Source organism: Vicugna pacos, chromosome 17 (assembly GCF_048564905.1).
Source record: "Vicugna pacos chromosome 17, VicPac4, whole genome shotgun sequence".
Classification (NCBI taxonomy): domain Eukaryota; kingdom Metazoa; phylum Chordata; class Mammalia; order Artiodactyla; family Camelidae; genus Vicugna; species Vicugna pacos.
In genome coordinates this window covers 32,905,562-32,925,389 of record NC_133003.1, presented here as the reverse complement: position 1 = coordinate 32,925,389, position 19,828 = coordinate 32,905,562, and the positions used below count along the sequence as shown (strand labels likewise).

At 45.2% G+C, this 19,828-nt stretch overlaps 1 protein-coding gene across 15 annotated transcripts in view; it reads right to left on the bottom strand.

The window, feature by feature from the left end:
- Positions 1-19,828, bottom strand: part of ATXN7 (ataxin 7) — a 136,997-nt gene that overhangs the window by 47,612 nt on the left and 69,557 nt on the right. For all 15 annotated transcript variants that reach the window (XM_072941609.1, XM_072941615.1, XM_072941610.1 and 12 more), the window contains one exon: positions 10,143-10,247. In XM_072941609.1, coding sequence (XP_072797710.1) covers positions 10,143-10,247 — 105 coding nt within the window. The remainder of the gene's footprint in view (positions 1-10,142; positions 10,248-19,828) is intronic.

The window sequence follows — 19,828 nt, the reverse complement described above, 5'->3', positions numbered from 1 at the left end:
GATTGGGGGCTGACTGCTTGTATTTGAACTTATTTTAAATGGAGAGAATTACCTTCCCCGAGCTCTCTCTTTTTATTAACTTTCAAACACACAAGAGGAAAAGCGATACAATTTCTTTGAAGTTCAGTTTGAGAACGGCTGTCTTAAGAACGAAATATAGAAGTAAACCTGAAGACTGGGAGTTCTAGACACACAATTTGGAACGAGGAAGGAAACAGCTAATTTTAGCCACTGCCCCCTGTCCCAAGCCAGTTTTATGGGCCTGAACTAAGAATGCATGGGAAGAATTATCCCAGCCAGGTGGTAGGTGCCACAGCATAAAGAGGCGATAAAGACTCCCTCTTCTGGCCGTACGCAAGACCACAGCTTTACCGGGCTGACACAGCAAGCGTGTGTGTATATATTAACTAGTGAGCATACAAATTAGAAAGGTCTTCTAGCAAGTATACATAAAACACGGATTTATATCCTGAAATGTCCCCTTTCAAATCTGAAGCACTGCTACCATCCCAATGATTTCTACATGCAGCAGACATCTCCGGAGTGGCACTGGTGAGTATTAACAATTTATATTGATTGATTGATTGATTGATGCTGCTAGGAACTCACATTTTCACTGCCTCATTCTGGTGGTACAAATCAACAGTGTTGAGGTGGTTCACGAAATCACAGCGACACCAAGCTGGAGGGCGGCTCTGAACAGCCTCCGGGTGGAAAGTCAATATGCTGAAATACTGACAGACATTTGCCAAAGAAGAATGGGTTTTAAAGCACTGCATGTAATAATGTAACACTAAAAATTTAAGCGTCTACTGAGGACAGGGGACTGGTTAAATGAAATACATTCATGAAGTGGAATCACAGGCAGTCCTTAAAAAGAAAGAAGTATAATATGCATTAACTTGGAAAAATAAGCTAGATTAAACCTTCCAGGGATTATGTCAACCTGTACCCCAGAAAGTAAGATGGAGGAGATTCACTTATCTGCTTGTCTATTTATCCTCTTAATTTGTTTTCCTTTACAATGTGTATTACCATGTTAACAATGAGAAGAATCAAAATACTCGTATTTTTGTTTCTTAATCAGTAAGTTTTTGTTATCCAAATGAGAGGATGAGAAGTCCCAAGAAAGTGTACACATTCTTTGTTTCTTTTTTTCTTAATTCTTTTTTTTGGGGGGGGAATCAGGTTTGTTTGTTTATTTATTTCTTTAATGGGGGTACTGGGGACTGAACCCAGGACCTTGTGCATGCTAAAAACACGCTCTACCACTGAGCTATACCCTGCCCCCACCCTTTTGTTTCTAGTCTCTATGACTCGATTACTGTTTCATTTAAAAAAAAAAAAAAGGAATAAATGACCCCAAAGTTTGGCATCACTACCTAATTATTTTCTATCCCTACAATCTTCAGACAAGATCTAAAGACAATATAATACATCAAGGATTTTCATTCAGGTCAGTACACCTCATTAAAAAAAAAAAACAAAAACACAATGCACATATAAACTTAAAGAAAAACTCTATGGTCCACAGGGTAAGTAAACTCATCCAGCTCCTTGAGGCCAAAATCCCATGAAAATCCTCATTTCTTCTTTACCCGTATTGCTCACCCCTGGCAGCAGGCCTTGTGGACCTACGACTTCTGTGCAGACTCCTGTTCCATCCACACCTCCCAGCCTCTGCTGCTGCAATCTTAACAGAAGCTTTCTCTCCAGGTCCCGCTCTCACCTGGACTAGCACAATACAGCCCACCGATGGTCAACCTGCTCCCACTCTTGCCCTCCACGTCCCACAGAACCACCATAAATCAGATCAAGACGCTTCCATGCTTAAAATCCTCCCATGACTTCGCATAGCCTGCACCATCCAATCCTGACTCCTCCCATCTGGCCCCAGCCACCCTTTCTCCAGCCTCATCCTGGACCCCTCTCCTCCTTGCACCCCGCTTTTCCACCTAGTCAGTGGCCTTTCTACCAAGCCCATTTCCACCCCAGGATGCATGCACCTGCTATTTCCACTGTGTGCAACACCGGTCCCTCCAGATTTCCAAATGACCAGCTCTTTTTCATCCTCAGAGCAGCTTACTCCTCAGAGCAGCTTTCTTTAACTAGCCTTATCTGCAGTGTCTTGTTCCACATATTCTCTGACATTATCCCCACCATCTACTACCTGAAATAGTCACATTTTACTTGATTTCATCTTTCTAAACAGAATATAAGTTGCATGCAATCAAAGACATTCCTTTTCTAGTTCAGTGGAGAGACAGCAGGTACTCAATAAACATTTGTTAAATGCATGAATAATATCATGGCCAGTTTATTATTTTTTTAAAGAAATCCCAAGGCGCAGATATTAATAAAGGCACAGATTTCAGTATGGAGAAAAATCAATATATCCCATAACTAGAAATTAAAATGCTGCTCCTACAAATGCCATAAGTTATACCACTTAAATATACCGGCTTATATAAGGAAGAAAAAAAGATGAAATTATGTTAGCTAGGGACAGCATGGTCCTTTGCCTGATGCTACTGAAGTTATCTGAAAATTTTAATTAGCACTATTTGCCTTGAGGCAAAGAAAAACTGAAGCTACTGCATCAATTTTACATCGTGCTATTCAGTGACAAAACCCTTACAACAAATGGTCAACTTGGAATTTCCTCCAAGAGTTAAACTGAGGTTCACCCTGACTGACATCGCTCACGTTTTGATGTGCCTCTGTTAGTTTGCTCCCTTCCCTGGCTCAGCCCCCGACTGCTGGACAAAGGCCAGGCATGTGTCTTTGAAGCAAAAGAGTGAAGTATTTTTGGCTCTGCTACAAGTTTCAGTCTTTATACTGACTGCAGAAATATGCCGACCAATTCTCTAAAGAGGCTAAAAATGTTATGAGGCTGGAAGAAAAAGAGGAGGAGCTTGGCTTTGAATAGCTACTATGATTTAGGGTTAAATAAAGTAGAACAGGCCAAAGAGAAATCCAATTGACTAGGCTAAATCAAATATCTACCTACTACCATTACGTCTTCAAATGACTAAACGTTCTCTCTGATGTAATGGGTTTATGATGCTGACCCAGCGACTCTAAGCAAACTTAAAATTCTACCTGAGCTAGAACATCTGTCATTAATGACAGTTTTGTGACATGTGGAATTCATTACACCTTCTCCAGATGTTCTTTTAACTCTATACATCCTTATTATATGCAAAAGAAACAGATGTAAGTAGATGGGAAACACAGCCTGGGACATTTTATCTGTGCGAATGAAATTTAATTTAGGAGTTTGATCTGTAAACTGGAAATAAAATCATCCATTCAGTGGGTCACTAAAAATAGGAAATAAGATAACACATGCAAAGCACTTTGTGAATCATCAAGTACTATTAGAAATTATCACTAGTCTGTGGACTTTTAAATGAATGCCAATCCTAAAAAGATTAAGTATCACTGAATGTTTCAAAGCAGAACAAGACCCAGGTTAAAAGAATGTAGTGCCCAAATTTAGCTAACAGCGGAGAGAAAAAAGAAGCATTTTTTCCTTTATCCAAAACTAAGTTACTTCATAGCCAAATAAAATAACTCGTTCAAAATACCTGAAGCTGTTACTTTCCTTGTCTACGTCAATCAAGTGACAAGAAGGAGAGGCTGTTCTTTATCAAACAGCAAAACCTCTGCTTCATGATGCAGATTAACTTAGTTATATGCCAGCAATCACTGGCCAGAATTACGTGAAATTGTTGTCAACAGGGAGATCGGAATTTCTGGCAGAACCAGCCCATGGGATCTCACAGAGAAAGAGTCACTTTGCTCTTACACGAACATTCTTTGGAACCAATTAACTAGCTCCAAAAAGTACGAGTAATTTCTTTTTACGCATCCTCTGATGAAAATGACATTTTAGGAAAATATCATTTATGCTGGCATCTGAAAGAATCCAAGCCACCTCAGTGCACTTCAAGGAACATTAAGTCCAAGCACCGTGTGTGGCCGTTAATTTTACCACATTCGTAGTATGTCCAAATGGAGAAAGCACTAAGAGTGTCTCGACATGGGTTTCTGCTACAGCTACTTTCACAAAGTTATAAAAAAGCCAGGTCTATGACATCCCCATGTGTGAAGGCAGGTCTGAGAAAGGGGCAGACAGATGTTCTACACACGGCTAACAGCAACCGGGAGCGGCTCAACACGCAGTATCAATGGATAAATGGCAAAGGGCATTTATCTGTGGCCCTTTTGCAGGTGAACATGAGATGTGAGAATTCTGCTCCCTGGGGATGGCATTTCCTAGGGCTGGGGCTGGCCTCCGTAGACAGCTCCCTAAACACCAGAGGGAACCAAATCCAACGGCTTGAGCTGGTGTTTCTCCAAACATGGAGTGGGCATCCCTCCCCAGTATTAAAAACACTAAATCACAAGTGAGAACTTACACCTTTTCCAAATCTCTTCTACTTCTTCTGATGACATCACACTAGTCTGTGCACGACACCTGCCTAAAACGCGCTAGTCTCCTTTCTACCCAAGGAAGCAGGCCTCAGGGCTCAAGCCGGCACTGGCAAGAGCACCAGGAAAGAACTTATCTTTTCACTGTATTTATTTTTACACCACTTACCATCTATGGCAAAGAACACTAGTCTTCCTGTCTATGATTCCAGTAAGGTTTTCTTTGTAAAAGATTTATTTAAATAGAAGTCATTTGATGCAAAGAAAAAATATTAAGTGGAATGAAGTAAGCAGATCATAAAGATGGAACCTGATGGATTAAACTTGGGAAAAGGTGGCAGAGGCCCATGAGCTCAGGGACTGAGGGCTGAGTCACAAGGTGAAAAAGTGGGTCAGCCTAACTCACGTGAGGCCAAATACTTCCATAACTGACATTCGAGCAGGGTTTCAATTAATTAGAGAGATGCTAACTGTGGCACCTGTCCGGGCTGAATTAACACTGCTCATTTCTTTCACCCAGGTAGGATCAGCCCATGTCTGCATCAGATAGGTGGAGAGAAATGAGAGCATTCTTCACAAGCAAACTCAAAGGGAAGCGGCAGAGCACAGAGCAGTGCACACACACAGCTCATTAGAATTACCTGGGAAGCTTTCAGCACAGAACCCCAGAGGCTTCCCGCAAGTCATCGGGATCTCCCTGTTCACATCTATAGTAACTGCATGAAAAAGGCCTGCGTGTTTTATGCCGCTCAGTAGCCCGTTTAGGAACAACCCATTTATTACTAACAAAATGATCAACTGACGTTCCCAACTTGGTTAGCAACCTCAAAAGAAACGGCTTCTGGCCGTAGGGCGTGTCACCATATCAGCCTTCTTTTATACTTAAATTTTAGAGCCAAACGTGAGATTTCCGGCACATATACAAAAAGTTAAAAATTAGTTTAAAAAAAACCCACCAGGGGCCGCCTTTCATACCATCCTTGCTAGACTCCAATCTCAGCGCACCCCCCTGCCTCAGGCACGATGTCAAGCATGGGAATGCAAAGCAGCAACCCCGACGGCAACGGGACCTGCTGTGAGCCAAGCGCATCCCACCAGCCTTGGGTCAGAATTAGCCCAGGGAGCCGTGGAGAACGCACGTTCCTGGGTCCTACCCGTGGCGATCCCCAGCCAGCTGGCCTGGGGTCAGCTCTAGGAAGGGGCCACTGAGAAGGCACCCCTTTGATGTGGGTACACAGCAGGTCTGGGATCCACCAATTCAATGTATTTTAAAATCTGAAATTCGCAGTAAGAAACATCTTGCTCCTAAAAATAGTGAGTTAAAGGGAAATATGAAGCATGCTGGACTATTTTAAAACATTAAAACAACATCAGGAGAGAATGGTATTACGATGCAGTCTCCAAGAAAGAAAGCAATCTATACTATGAAAGCAATCAGACGACACTGGAAACACCAAAATGACACGACAATCACTCACCCGCATGGCTCCAGCGGAAATCCTGCTTAATGGCTCATTCCCAAAAAGGCAGCTCGGCTAGCAAAAATTACAGGCTCGCTTCAGAGACCCTTTATTGCCGGTATGGATCAAGACCACCGCAATAAAGTGAGTATCACAATGAAGCAGGCCATGTGAATTTTTTGGTTTCCCAGTGCTTACAGTTATGTTTTCCTATACTGTGGACTATTATGTGTATAATAGCATTATGTCTAAAAAATGCACGCACCTTAACAAATAAATACTTTATGTCTAAAAAATGCTAACCCCATCATCTGAGCCTTTGGTGAGTTGTAGGAGCAACAAAAACTACGGATCATAATAAAAAACGTAACAACGAGAAAGTCTGAAATGTTTCAAGAATTCCCAAAATGTGACAGAGACACGAAGCGATCAAATACCGTTGGAAAGACGGCACCAATAGATTTGCTTAACGCAGGGTTGCTCCCAACCTTCAATGTGTAAAAAACGTAGTATCTGTGAAGCGCAGGAAATCGAAGCACCAGAAGGGAGGTAAGCCCGTCGATCTCTCACTACTCTGGGAAACAGCCTGCTCACCAGTTGAGAACTGAGCTAGAAGCCTGGCTGCCATCGGAGCTTCCCTCCCTGTCACTGCCAGGCAGCAGGGGCTTTAAAGGAAGTGCCTGTTGGATTTTGTAGCAACTGCTCGTTTGTTCATGAAAGTCACAGATGAGCATCAGCAATACAAAAACTCACAGAAGACGGCCCACACATTTCCACCAATTTCATCAAAAGATAACAATGGCTACATAGAAAGTTTCTGAACTTCAAAAACTTTCGTTTTTTTTTTTTTTTTTTGGTGCTAACTCTGCAAAGCAGACATGTAGCAATCGGCCTTCTGGAATTAGAACAAAAAAGAATGGGTTCCAAATACTTCTTCCTGTTACAGCTTCTCACCCCAAAGACAGAAGAGACACTGGCAGCACTGGGAAGGGTTCTTGGACCTGGGGCCCCTGACCACCTCTCCTTCTCCAGGTGGGTGGGGTGTCACTCCCAAACCACTCCAGAGCCATCACAGGGTGCCTGCCTCCACTTGGTGGAGTTGACCCCAGGCCCACACACCTATCCACCTGCACGCCTCCGCTTTGATCCATCAGCCTTCTCTTTGGCTGCTGCCCCCAGAGCGGGAACTCCTTCCACATTTCCCAGCCGAGTCCCTCTCGCAGCGGTTGGTCTTTCTGCCAGGGACTCTCTGACCCTCCCTTACAGGTTTACTATTTCCCTTGCCACTAGAGGGACCAAAGCCCCCACCCAGTGGCCTTTATCAGCTGCATTTCCTGCCTGGTCACAGAAGGCACTGGATTATATGTGCGAGTCTTGCACTCACACCACACCTCCTTCTTCTGCTTCAGAAGTTACCACAATTCCTTGGTCATTCAACAAGTATCTTACTAGAAGACACTCTGTATGCTACATACTGGTAGAGAAAAACAGCAGAAGTAGGATTTTAAGATACTCCTTCCCCCTGCCCCCAATACAGAGACATTGTGAGAGAGAGACAGGAAGGTAAAGAAAATCATCTCATCAAGTTTATACTGTGCAGCACAGAGAACTACATTCAATATCTTGTAGTAACTTAGGGTGAAAAAGAACATGGAAACAAATATATGTATGTTCCTGTATGACTGAAGCATTGTGCTGTACACCAGAAACTGATACAATACTGTAAACTGACTATACGTCAACAAAAAAAGGAAGGAAGGAAGGAAGGAAGGAAAACCATCTCCATGAAATGTGCTGTAATGGAGTGCAGTTGCCTCTGGGAGAGGAGACAGAGAGGGCCCCTTCCCACCTAAGGAAGTCCTGGGAGAGGCGACACCTTTAAGCGGGCCTTCCCCCAACAGCAGCTGCTTTCACTTTCCACTTTCCTCTCTCACTCCCTTCTAATCCACTTTGCCCATCAGCTCTCTGGAGGACCACTAAGTCGCATCCCTCAGGGCCCGGGGCGTCTGGCGACACTGAGTCTCTGGGCCGCCCCGCCTGCCTTGGCACACAGCCCTTGCACACACGGGTACATCAGCTCCAGCCATGCAGACTCCGTGCGGTCCGCTCCAGACAGCCTGGGAAGCCCTGCCTTGGCACTTGCTCCCATCACCCCTGTGGCCAACCTGGAGCCACCAAGTGTGGCTGGCTGTTCAGTGCACAAACCGTGCAGCAGTGTGGGGCAGCCCTGTCAGTCCCCATGAAAACACTCCCCCAGATTAGGGGATTACAGCATTTTCTGCATTTTCCATAATGGATGTATATTACACACCAAAAAACTCAGGAGAAAGAATCTGCATATGGGGAAAACAATCCACACACTCTTCAGAACAGCCCGATGTGAAGGCCGCCCCCTTCAGGAAGCCTTCTCTGAGTTACTCTTCAAGAAGCAATCTGTGCTCCTCCTCACCTCCTTGTTCTTAAGGCCGTGGGCTGTCTAGCAACTTCAGACCCACCTTCCTCTGCCTACAGCGGCACCTTTGCCCCCTGTCACACCGACCACGTGCCGGGCGCTGTTTCACGCACCCCTCGCTGCGGACCAGCGAGGCTGCTGTTCCCGTCCCCACATTGTAACAAGGGAAGCCGAGCTGGGGAAAGCAGCTCAAGACAAAGAACTAACCGACGGCTCTTGCAAGTTTAAATTTAAATCCAGTCCAGTCTGCCTTCAAAATCCTTAATTCCAAACTACGGGGCAAGTGACTGCCTTTTCCAGTAACAGCCGCTGAGAGTCCTAGGCAAGGAGACAGTATCTTCTTCAGCTTTGTACTCACTCTGCGGCCTACTCCTGGGCCTCACCCCAAAGCAGACACTCAGAGAACCGTTTTATGATTACAGAAAAGATTCCTTGGGAGAAAAATGCAGGATGCTGATTATGATGGTTTGACTCTTAAAAACAAGCACTGTCCTGACACAAAGCCCTGCAGGTTCCAGCTGTAAAGTGAAGCTCGACACTAGGGCTTCGTCTGTTCCCGTCATCACCCTGAACCCCCTCCCGGCTTCCGATCGTCTCCCACGGTCTACCCTCCGCAGATCTGCCAGGGAGAGGGTCCTGTGTGACGTGTTCACTTAAACCTTCAGTAGCCCCGAGCGTCTCCCTCCTCTGGCCTGCAAGCCTGTGTATGAACAGGGTTCCGGCCTAGGAGGCCAGACTTCTCTGGTCTCTACTTCCCCTCACCAGCTTCCCTAGCCTTCCTCAGCTCTGTGCGCCCGCTCGCCCCTCGGTATTGAAAGCTTCTACTCCAGACTGCAGCCTGGGTGGCCCCCCCCATCACTTAGGGCTCAGGTCACCAGAGTCACCTCCCTGAGAGGTTTCGCTTGAACACTCCATTACAGAAACAGCCTGCTGTTCCTCTCTGTCTCAAGCTCGCATTTGTAGTAGTGAGGACAATGAGGAAATGATCTGCAATTATTTTTATAATGTGTCTAGTTAGTTTCGCCTGTCTCTCCAGCTAGATTTTAAACTCCACGGAGGTAGGAATCAAAGCCCCAGTGCCTGAAGCAAGGTGGGCGCTCAAAGACTACTGAGTTGTTACTGAACCTAACGGGACATAAAATTAAGTTTCATGATCAGACTTCTTTTTTAAACTCTTTAGATAACCTTATGACAATGCAAAACCACCTTATTTAGATTTTCCCATGATTCATACCCAGATAAAAACAGGCTTAGAGCCTACAAGCCCAGGGATGGATCAGGGGTTCATGAAACTTGTGAAGTCACAATGCTTCATTCTAAGTACCTGCGCATTTTGATGACAGTATGGGTTCACCACAGGCACAAATCACAATATGACATCAAGACAGATTCAGAACTACTGAACTTGGACATTTCAAAATCACATTTCCTTTAAGAGTCATGTCTCCATACTATGTGTGTATATATAAATTTACCATCCACTAAATTCACAACCACAGGATCTGGCAGGAAACAGATCTTTTACTATATTGACGCAATATTTCAATAGAGATTTTGCAAAATACATTTTTGCCATCTCATATTAATAAATCTCAGAAAATGCACATCCTTTTCAATAAATTCAGAAAATAACCAACATCTGACAGGCATTAACCCATTCAATGAATTAGAAAACCCACTTCCTGATCACGGAGGGGTGTTCTATCTCCTACCCATGCTGTCACTGGCCTTCAGTTTAATCCTGCTTTACCTCTGACCCTCTAATAATGATTTTTAAATGGTTAAACACTTACCATAATGCGATTGAAATGCCTGCGGTTTGACAACCTGATTACAGTCGTTACACACCACCAAGTAGAAATCATCGTGGGCTGGACAGAGACCAAATATTGGCATGTCTGCAATAAAAAAAGAGCGCATCACTCACTCATGTGGTTCTGGTTAACATGAAACCATTGGGGATGGCAGTACTTTCCAAAGGAGCGGATTCACGATAAAGCGCATCGGGAGAAAAGTCACCCCAGTTTAAAAGTAACTGGTGTGGCACAATGTAACGATTAAGAGAGACATCAAATCAGGCTTACAGAAACACTGTTAAAAAAAAAAAGGGTTAAAATAAAATGCACGAAAAATCTTTAGTATGGGGTAAAAGAGACAAATCTATTCAAATGCAAACAACGAATACATTCACACAATAAAGCAACTTTCGATAAACCCTACCAAAGGTTATGAGAGAGAATCTGCAACCACATAAAATGCTCAGCAATTCACAAAGCTGTACTGTCTAATGGCTCTATTTGTTTAACTACGCATTCTATTCCAGTCATCTGGTCTCTGAGTTCTAGGGAACAGTCAGAGAGGAAGCAGAGGTTTCACTGAAGAGTAAAATTGCTGGTTTCGTCAGATGTCATACAAAGAAAATTATTTTTAAGCTTTCTTTTTTTTCACCAGGTCACAACAACCTCTAGTCCTTTTGCTTACATCCTGACGTCACTGGACAGAAAAACCTTCAGCACAAACGCAACATTTCATGTGTTAATCGCAGTTCAGTTACTAGAATAGGACAAGATACAAGCTGGATTTTTTATAGTAAGGAGATCATTAAAACAAAAGCGTAAAACTAAACTGTCTGCAAATACATGAAAACTGGAAGTACAGTAACTTGATACCTGGTAATATATGATTAACTAAAAAGTCCCAACCATGAACAATTAATTACTAGTAACAATACAGGGAACAGAGCTAACAGTTCAAACACATAATCTAAATCTTTCAAGTATCTCAGAATTGGCATTTGACACTATTGCATTTGTCACTATATGCACTATTTAGAGTATCTCCACTGAATGAATAATCAGCACATTTCAACTAAGCAAATATTTCAGTAGACAGAATACTAAGTTTAAAGAGGTGGAGAAAAGATCCAAAAGGCTGATCAGCCTCTGCTTTCTTTCCTGGTAAGATTTAATTTCACATCTTCTCCAGCTTGGGTGAGCTGGTGGTTTTAAAGGAAACAGAAAATGCCCTGCGGTGATGCAGAGTGATGATAATCTCTAAAATATCAAATTACTGATCTAATATCTTTTCACCAGGTCACAACACGGTTACAGCCCAGGTTTTCTTAAACACTTCCTATTACACTGAACTGCGCAGACAGCTAGCTGTAAATATGAAATGTATCGGGGACCAACAAGATTCCGGGATGGAGCAGTGGCATTAGCAGGTTCCTTTTATCCTCACAACTACCTAGGTAGATGCCATTATAATGCTGCTCGACAGAGGAGGAAACTGACTGAGAGAGAGGTGAAGCACTCTGTCTAAGTCAGTAGCTGAGATTTGATTCTGACTCACAACAGTGGCTTGAATCTGGTCCCTTGAAGACCAGAGGAATATGATTTCTAGAAATTCCTTCCAGATTCCAACTCCTGTAAGTTGAATGTCAGGGCTGAACAACTTTGACCGCATAAACTGATTAACATTTAACATTAGAAGGTTCTAATAGACTGCTGACTTCTGCGACTCAGCTTGATAATTTTATGAAAAACAAGAGCCAAACAATGTGCTATTTTCCTTGAAAGCATGCCCACATTGAGTTAAAAATAGTGCATGTGGGAGAAGGGGAAAGGTTATACCCGTGCGATTATCAACATGTAATAAGCCATTTTCCATGGCGACAGTTTGACATGACATTTCATTTGTAAAAACAAGAAATTTAAAGTAGTTTACCGTAAGTTCCATATACCCCTGTGCTAAACGCATCTGACACAGGTCAATTAACACGGAAACTCTGAAATGGCATAAACATTTGTAGCTTATAGCTGAAAAGTATGAAATGTCTATAAATATCAAATCAACAGATTCATTATCGCAATCAACTTGATTGTCAGTGTTCTTAATGAAGCAGCAATTAAAGCATGAAATGAAGTGGTCTCAGTTTAGATTTAGGCCTCTGCAACATGCCCGGTTTGTAGGGTTTCCCACAGCACTCAGCGTCAAGCAGCGCTTTTTAAAATATGTCCCTTTTGCCAGATACCAGATACTGCTGGGCACCAGCCTCCCACCCCTCTGTGAGTAAGGCAATTGTGGAGAACAAACAACTCCACCGATCCTCTCAAGTAGTAAGAATTCACTTGGCCACAATGATGTTTACGTAGAAAATTGTTCTATTTTTGCTCTGAATCCTTTCGATCCTTTTGTGAGACTTGGAAGTACTAGTAAAACTAAGTGGGTAGGGGTCATTCTGTGAGGGACCAGGAATCTCATACTTCGGCAAAAAGTTCAATTTCCTCAATAACTTATAATTATTAGCAACTGATGATGACAATAATGGATGATAATCATAAAGATGAACAGTTGGCATTTTCTGAGACATGACTGTGTGCCACGTTCTGAGCTAAATAAGCACTTTTCCTATGGTTTAACCCTACAATATAATCCTCATTTTACTGATGGAGACAAGAACTAGTCAACTATCACCTAGGAAGAAAGCAGGACTCAAACTCAGGTTTGCACCACCTGAGGACTCAGTTCTCAATCTCTTTAGCACATCACATCTGCCTAACAAGCCTGCACGTGTGCGCAGACGCACGCATGCACACACGATCCCTGCGGAAGGAAGCGCGGCACGCTTAAGGGCAATTCATGCTACCCTATGAAATCGAATTCCTGTTGGGAGAACCTAAAGTAACTTTGATTCTACCTTTCTAAGTTCTTTACTTTCAGATACCCCTATTTGGATGCAAGCTAGAAGATACAAAACAATTTAAATGTCTTCTTCAGGAGAAAAAAAAAAAAAGAGTTCTATATCCCTTTTCTGCACTGGGACATTCCAAAGCCTTAGCAACAGGAACAGCGTGTGGAATGTTGTGACAACAGAGAAAATGAAATAATTTTTGTGAGAGACACTATGTATGTTTCTGAGTATTCTTAAAGGGTAGGTTCACAATCAGCCATCCACAAATTAACATATGCTACTTGCCCGAATACAAGATGGGAAGTTTCATTTAAAACAGAAAACAAAATAGAGTTCCTATTGAGTTAAAGGGAAAAAAAGTTTATAAAATATTCTTAAAATATACAACTTAAACCACTACAGGAAACATAAAGAAAAGTTTTAAAACTGCACTTGACCCCATGGATTATGAACTATTTTGAAAGAAGGGATTTTATTGTGTGTAAGCCCTAAATCTTTCTCAGGATTCAGGTCACCCTGAATCTTCCAATTAGCCCAAGTGGCCCGGCACCCACATCTAGGCCATCATGTACTTTAGAGACCCCAGGCCAGCAGAGGAGGAAGGACTGGGTTTAAGTACCCGGAGCACATGTGGGCAGAGTGAAGACCCTGTGCCCCAAACCAGTCCCTGAACAGTCACTTTGGTGCTGCCATCCCCACGTGAGGACTGTGCCCAACAAGCAGACTGGAGTGCCAGAGAGAAGCATTTCACCTTTGCAGTACCCTGCGCGTCTCCCTTCTCCCACGCACCCAAACTTCTACATACCAGTGACTCCCACACTTCCATCTCTAGCCCAGAGGCTCCCGAGCTCTGTCTAGACTCACATATCCAACTGCCTACTAGACACTGCCATCTGGATGTCTTAGATGCATCTGACATTGAACAAGCACACCCAGGAGAGCTTTGCTCATCACCCTGCTCTGCTCCCCAGCCCCCAAACCCTCTCCCTTCTGGGTAAATGACCCTATTCAGCTCCTCAAACTAAAAACCCTGACGTCACCTCTGATACCTCTTTCCCTTATCACAGCCAGGCCGCCAGCAGATGCGGTCAGCTCTCTACTCCACCACCTTTGTCCACTTCTCTCCGCTCAGGGCCAGCGCCCTAGAGCCTATCACCCACTTCTTTCCCGTGGACTATGGAAGAAGTCTCCCACGTGGTTGACAACCCCTTCCACACGGGCTCCAGAGTGATTCTTTGAAGTCCTCCAGAAGATCACATCACTACTGTTAACATTTCCCCAGCAGCTTCCCACTCCTCTTGGAATAAAAACCCCAGCCTTTACCACAGCGCCCAGGCTCCTGCCAGAGGCCTATCCCCCTCCCTCTCACCCCCTGCTCCCCTCCCTTTGGCCCACTCTTTCCCAGGCACACTGACCTCCATCCTCTCCTTAGAAAGCTCTTTCTCGGCCAGGCCCTGCCCTTGCTCTTCACAAAATGCCTGGTGCATTCTCACACATCAGGTCTCAGCTCAGCTGTCATCTCTTCAAAGGGCTGCCCCCACCGCCTCCCCAGTGACTTACTCTCTGTCACAGGTATTTTAAGCAGCGTGGCTAACACCGTGGGCCACTCCCTACCACTCTGAATCCAGTGGGATCTTGAGCAGGTTCTATAACCTCTGTGAACTTCACTTGTTAAATGGTGATGACCACGGTACCTTAATTCACCAGACACTGAACAAGGTAGAAAGACTCAGAGAGCTAATATATGCAAAGGCTTAGAAGGCCCGAGGAAGCACTGCCTTGACAGGGAGCAGGAGTCATGCATCCCACTGTTTAGCTCAGGAAACTTATTTACAGCACATAGACACTGAGATCTCACAAACTAGTAAGTGGCAGAGCCAAGATTTGAACCCAGGTCTGCTGGGCTCGAAAGCCCAGGCAATTCCCAACATTCTCCCAGGAACACTGCCAGAATCTGCCGCCTCCATGCCACTCCCACCACCAGTGCCCCGAGGTCAGGGCCTGGTGGCCTCCACACACCAGGACAGAGCTCCTAACAGGGTCCGAGTTTCTTCCCTCTGCAGCCTCCTCCACTCTGCTGCCAAAGCCACCAACCCACAGAGTAATAAAGGCATTCCTCTCCTTAGAGACCTCTGCTGCCCCGGAGTGGGACTGGGAGCCCTGACCAACCCCTGGGTAAGCCAGGCCCCAGCGCGCTCTCTGCTCCTCCCATCTCTCCAGTCTAAGCCAACCTGCTTCACGCTCCAGACCGATGGGCCTCCCTGGAACCAGCCATGCTCCCCGCAGTCCCACCTTCTGGCCAGAACTGTTCCTATAGCACGGAAAGCTTTCCCCTCTTCTCTGTGGAACTCCCACTGCTCGACAAGAGTTGTGCTCTTACTCATACCACTCGCTCCTTCACTATAGTCCCCTCCCTCACTGGGGCATGACTTTTGCTCAATCGAAGCTCCTCTGCAGCCCTGCGGGACCCCAGCCTCCTTGCTTTGCCTAGACTAGCCGAACACAGATCCTGAGAAGTGAGCTCCTGCTGTGTGCTTGTGAAGTGATGACAGGCCCCTGGAACTCTCCCGTAGCTTCCTTTGCTCTTAGATAACCAAGATCCCCTCTCCCCGCCAGCTCCCTGCATCTGGTCCCTTGGGCCTTCCTGTTGCTCCGAGCACACCACGCTCTCTCCTGTCACAGCACCCCAGTGCTGGCTGCTCCCTCCGCTCGGAACCCGCTTCCTCCAGACCTTCACCTGGCTTGTTGCTTTACTTCATTTGGTCTCAGCTGCAATGTCACTTCCGTGGAGACTTGGCCAGGCAGGGCCCTGTTACCCGCTCTCAGAGCACTGCCTTAACCTCGCCACACAGCACCAGGCCCTCTTTGCAACTATCCTGTGAGCCTGCATCTCCTCCTGCCAGACTAAGTCCCCATCTGCCTTGTTCTGCGCTCTAGTGACAGTGCCCGCCTAACAACGCCTAACCCGACGGACAGGAAGCAGCAGATGAACGTGTTCCATGCTACTTGGTGGAGAGTAACTGAAGTATTAGACGAAGTCCCTGTGGTGCCAGTCCAAGTCAAGCTTACAGCTGTGCCTTTATGTCGTGTGATAACACACAGTCACCCTCTAGAACTGGGCATCCATTCAGTGAGACACAAGTTCAAAGGTGAGAAGGTGTCCCCTGAACACATGATCCCCTTCCTGGGGGTAGCTTGTTGTGTTTCAGGGCCTGATGCTCAAACACACACACTGGCGAGTTCTCTTTTGCCAGTGTGTGCAGTGCAGTAACTAAGAGCAATTGCAGAATCAGACTGCCTGGATTCAGGCCCCTATTCTTTCTCTTACTACCTACGTGAACACGGTTAAATTAGTAACCTCCCTGAACTTCAGTTTCCTCATCTGTAAACTACAGTTAACAGGACCTACATTTCGCAGTGTTATTGGGAAGAAGAAATGAACAAACCTGTGCTGAGCGTGCAGTAAGCACTCAGTGTTAGCAAAAGAAACAAACACAATATACACACGTCAGAAATGTTCTGCTGCAACGGCCCCGGTTCTCAGTAATTAAGCTTGCAGGAGATGGATACAGACACCGAATGGCAACTATCTTACAGTGCGAGCTTAGCTCCCAAGCCGTCTGATGCCCCTGCTGTGGACCACACCCCCCTCCCTGTAAGCAAAGAGCCACCACGCGGTGGCAGAGGAGACTTGCTGGCGCTCCCCCTGCACAGGGTCAGCGCCCGTGCTTCGGAGTTGAAGCTCTACCCCGCAAGCCCAGGAGAACTCATGGTTTTAAGCGAGGCAGCCACACGATGCACAAGGTCCCTCTGGCGCGAATGTCGATCTACTGAGCTAAGGGGATAGGGAGTGGTCCCTGGGGGCTGATGCAGAAGTCAGAGCGAGACGGGAAGTGACTGTGTGATGAAGATGGGGGAGACCAGAATGAAGACGTGCTCTGGGGGACCCTGCGAAGGCCTCAGGAGACCAGAGATGGAGGGTAAGGCAGAGGGAGGAAGCCAGCGATGGGCTACAGTTCGTTCCTCGGCCACTACAGCTAATGCGGACGCATGGATGCTGGGAGGCGCAGACGGAGGAACCTAGTCTGCGAAGGCGACAGAGCTGGCAGTTGAAGGCACAGCCTCCAGAACCACGCTGGCTGCATTCAAGTCCCAGTCCTGTCACTTGGTAGCCTGTACCTCAGTTTCTTCATCTATAAATGGGTGAAGTAAGAGTACCTATCTCAAAATTGTTGGGAGAACTAATGAAGAGACATAAAATGCTTAGAATAATACAGTGTACCTTGTAAACGAGAGCCCTTCTTTACCATCTTCCAGATCACTGTCCTCTGGTCTTTGATCTAAACAGTGGCTGTTCTCCCCTCCGCCTATTCCAACTCCGCCACCGGCCCACACACAGTAACCAGTGATGTTTTTACATCATAAATGTCACCTGGTATGATTAAAGCTCTTAGGGATTCTCCAATGTAGTCAGAGTGAAAACCTATGCTCAGAAGTCCCTGCCAGATCTCTGCAATCTCAAAACACGGCACTTCCCTCCTCCATGCCAGAATTCTATCGCCTTGACAGTTATACCCACATGCCAATCACCTGCCACCTCAGGGCCCTTGCTAATTCTGTTCCCTCTGTACAGAATGCTTTGCCTGGCTGGCTCCAGGCCTCAGGTTACATTCCATTGGAAAGACCTTCCCTGACCACCTAATTTAAAGCAGGACCCTATCTCTTCAGGCAGTTCTCTCTCTTCACTCATTAGTTATTTGTAATTTGCATTTTGGTTATCTTCCTAAGATACAAACTAAATGAGGGCAGAGGCCGTACGTGCACAGCACAGTGCCTGGCACACAGGAGGATCTCAACAGGAGAATTTGAGAAAGGCCTCTGGATCAGACTTCCTGAGTTCAGTGCCATCGCTCACTAGGAGTGTGAACTCGGGCAAGTTCCTTGGCTTCAGTATCCTCATTTGTAAAATGATGATGATAACAGCAACTACCTTAATGGGTAGTTAAGAGGATGAAATGTTAGCAGACATCAAGCGCTTAGGACTGCCTGGCACAGAGCATGTGCTGGCTCTGTCCTACCTATTATGATTATAATTATTTCTGTTTTTACTGTCAGCGGGTTACACTGGACACTGCTTCTAATCTTTGCTGGTCTACAGACACCACCTCTTATAACTCAATGTATTAAGTACTGACTGTATGTCAGGTATCATGGCAAGTACTCAATATATATCATTCATGTATGTATCAAGTGTCTCGTATGCCTAGACACGATTCTAGGTACTGGGTATACATCAGTGAGCAAAGATCACAACACCTGGGAAGCAATATACATAACAAAATAATAAAAGTCTGCAGTTACTGAGCACTTCCCATGTTCCAGGTATGGTGCTAAGTAGAACTCATTTGATCCTCACAATACACCCACTTCTCAGGGTCACTATGGCCACTTTATAGATCAAGCAAGTAGGGGAACAAAATTACCTGCCTTAGGTCACAGAGCCAGGACATGGACGAGCTGGGATTTGAAGGGAGGCTACCCCAAAGGACGTGCTCCTCACCACCTCCCTAAAGGAGTCTCTCCATTGCTCAGTGCCCTCCCTGCCTCTCTCGTCTTGTTTAATCAAAATCACCCAGTGCTTCCTATGTGACAGCAGGCTTCTAAGGCTACCTCTGGACTGTGTGCTCTCACTGCTATTCAAAGACTTCCTTAGATACTAGGATTCTCAGCCCCACTGGTGTCTGAAACACTTCTAAGTAACCTGATGGTCCTGGAAGGCTGGTCTGCACATAACTGAGCTTTAACTATAGTCAGTCCCAAATTTATTTAAAATAGTCACTGTCAATTCTAGGTAATCAAGGAGTTTTTTAACTGCTGTTAAATGAGCTTTAACATCTCAAGTCAGAAAAGATAAAACAGAATCTTATTTCTACCTTCCACAAACACTTCTCCCAAATCCATATTTTCTGCTTCAACAATTAAAGGGAACTGGACTTTGATCATAAAAGACATTAACTGATGGAACCAACCAGAGACAAAAAAGGGCCAATCAACAACCTGCCAAAATATATGTGGTTTGGCACCCCGTCTGAACTACAAGAGTCAATAAAAACTAGATCTAAAGAAAAGAAAAGAAGAGAAAAATGAAATGTTTCCAATTAAAAAGCAACCAACCAAATACCAAGAGGACCAAAGAGTTAGAAGAACACAGTCCTGTCTAACAGTTATTAATCACTGAGTACAAGTGGCCAATCTTATGGTAAAAGTCGTAAGTGTTACTGTTGTCACTACTTGTGCTGAAATTGAGATATGGGGCCTGGGATAGAGCAGGCGAAGCAAACCCCCAAATCCTAGGGATCCTGGCTTAGGGAAGGCAGGTGGGACCACGAAGGTGACATATGTGACAGGCTACCCCATGTGTGCGTTTTAGCTACTCAGCATACTGTCAGCAAACCCTGACCTTTGAAGTCAGAAACCAAGCCTCAAGTGTGTCCTGAATCCTGAAGTGCCTGCCAAAACCCTCAGGGGATCTTACCTGCATCACTACCATTCAGCTAGGCTTGTAGCCTGTGAGAAAACACGAGGTATGAGAGAGTCTACCACGTAGCTGGTACTATAACCTCAATACAGGTACTTACCTCCAGACATCCAGCTCCTGCGTTTGAAAAGTGGTGGAAACAATGGTACCTAAGTCAGCAGACAGCTGGGCTGAATGACATAATTCATGTGAAATGCTTACTTCGACGTCAGTCTAAGCACAGAAAGGAGAATGTTTATAAGGACTTA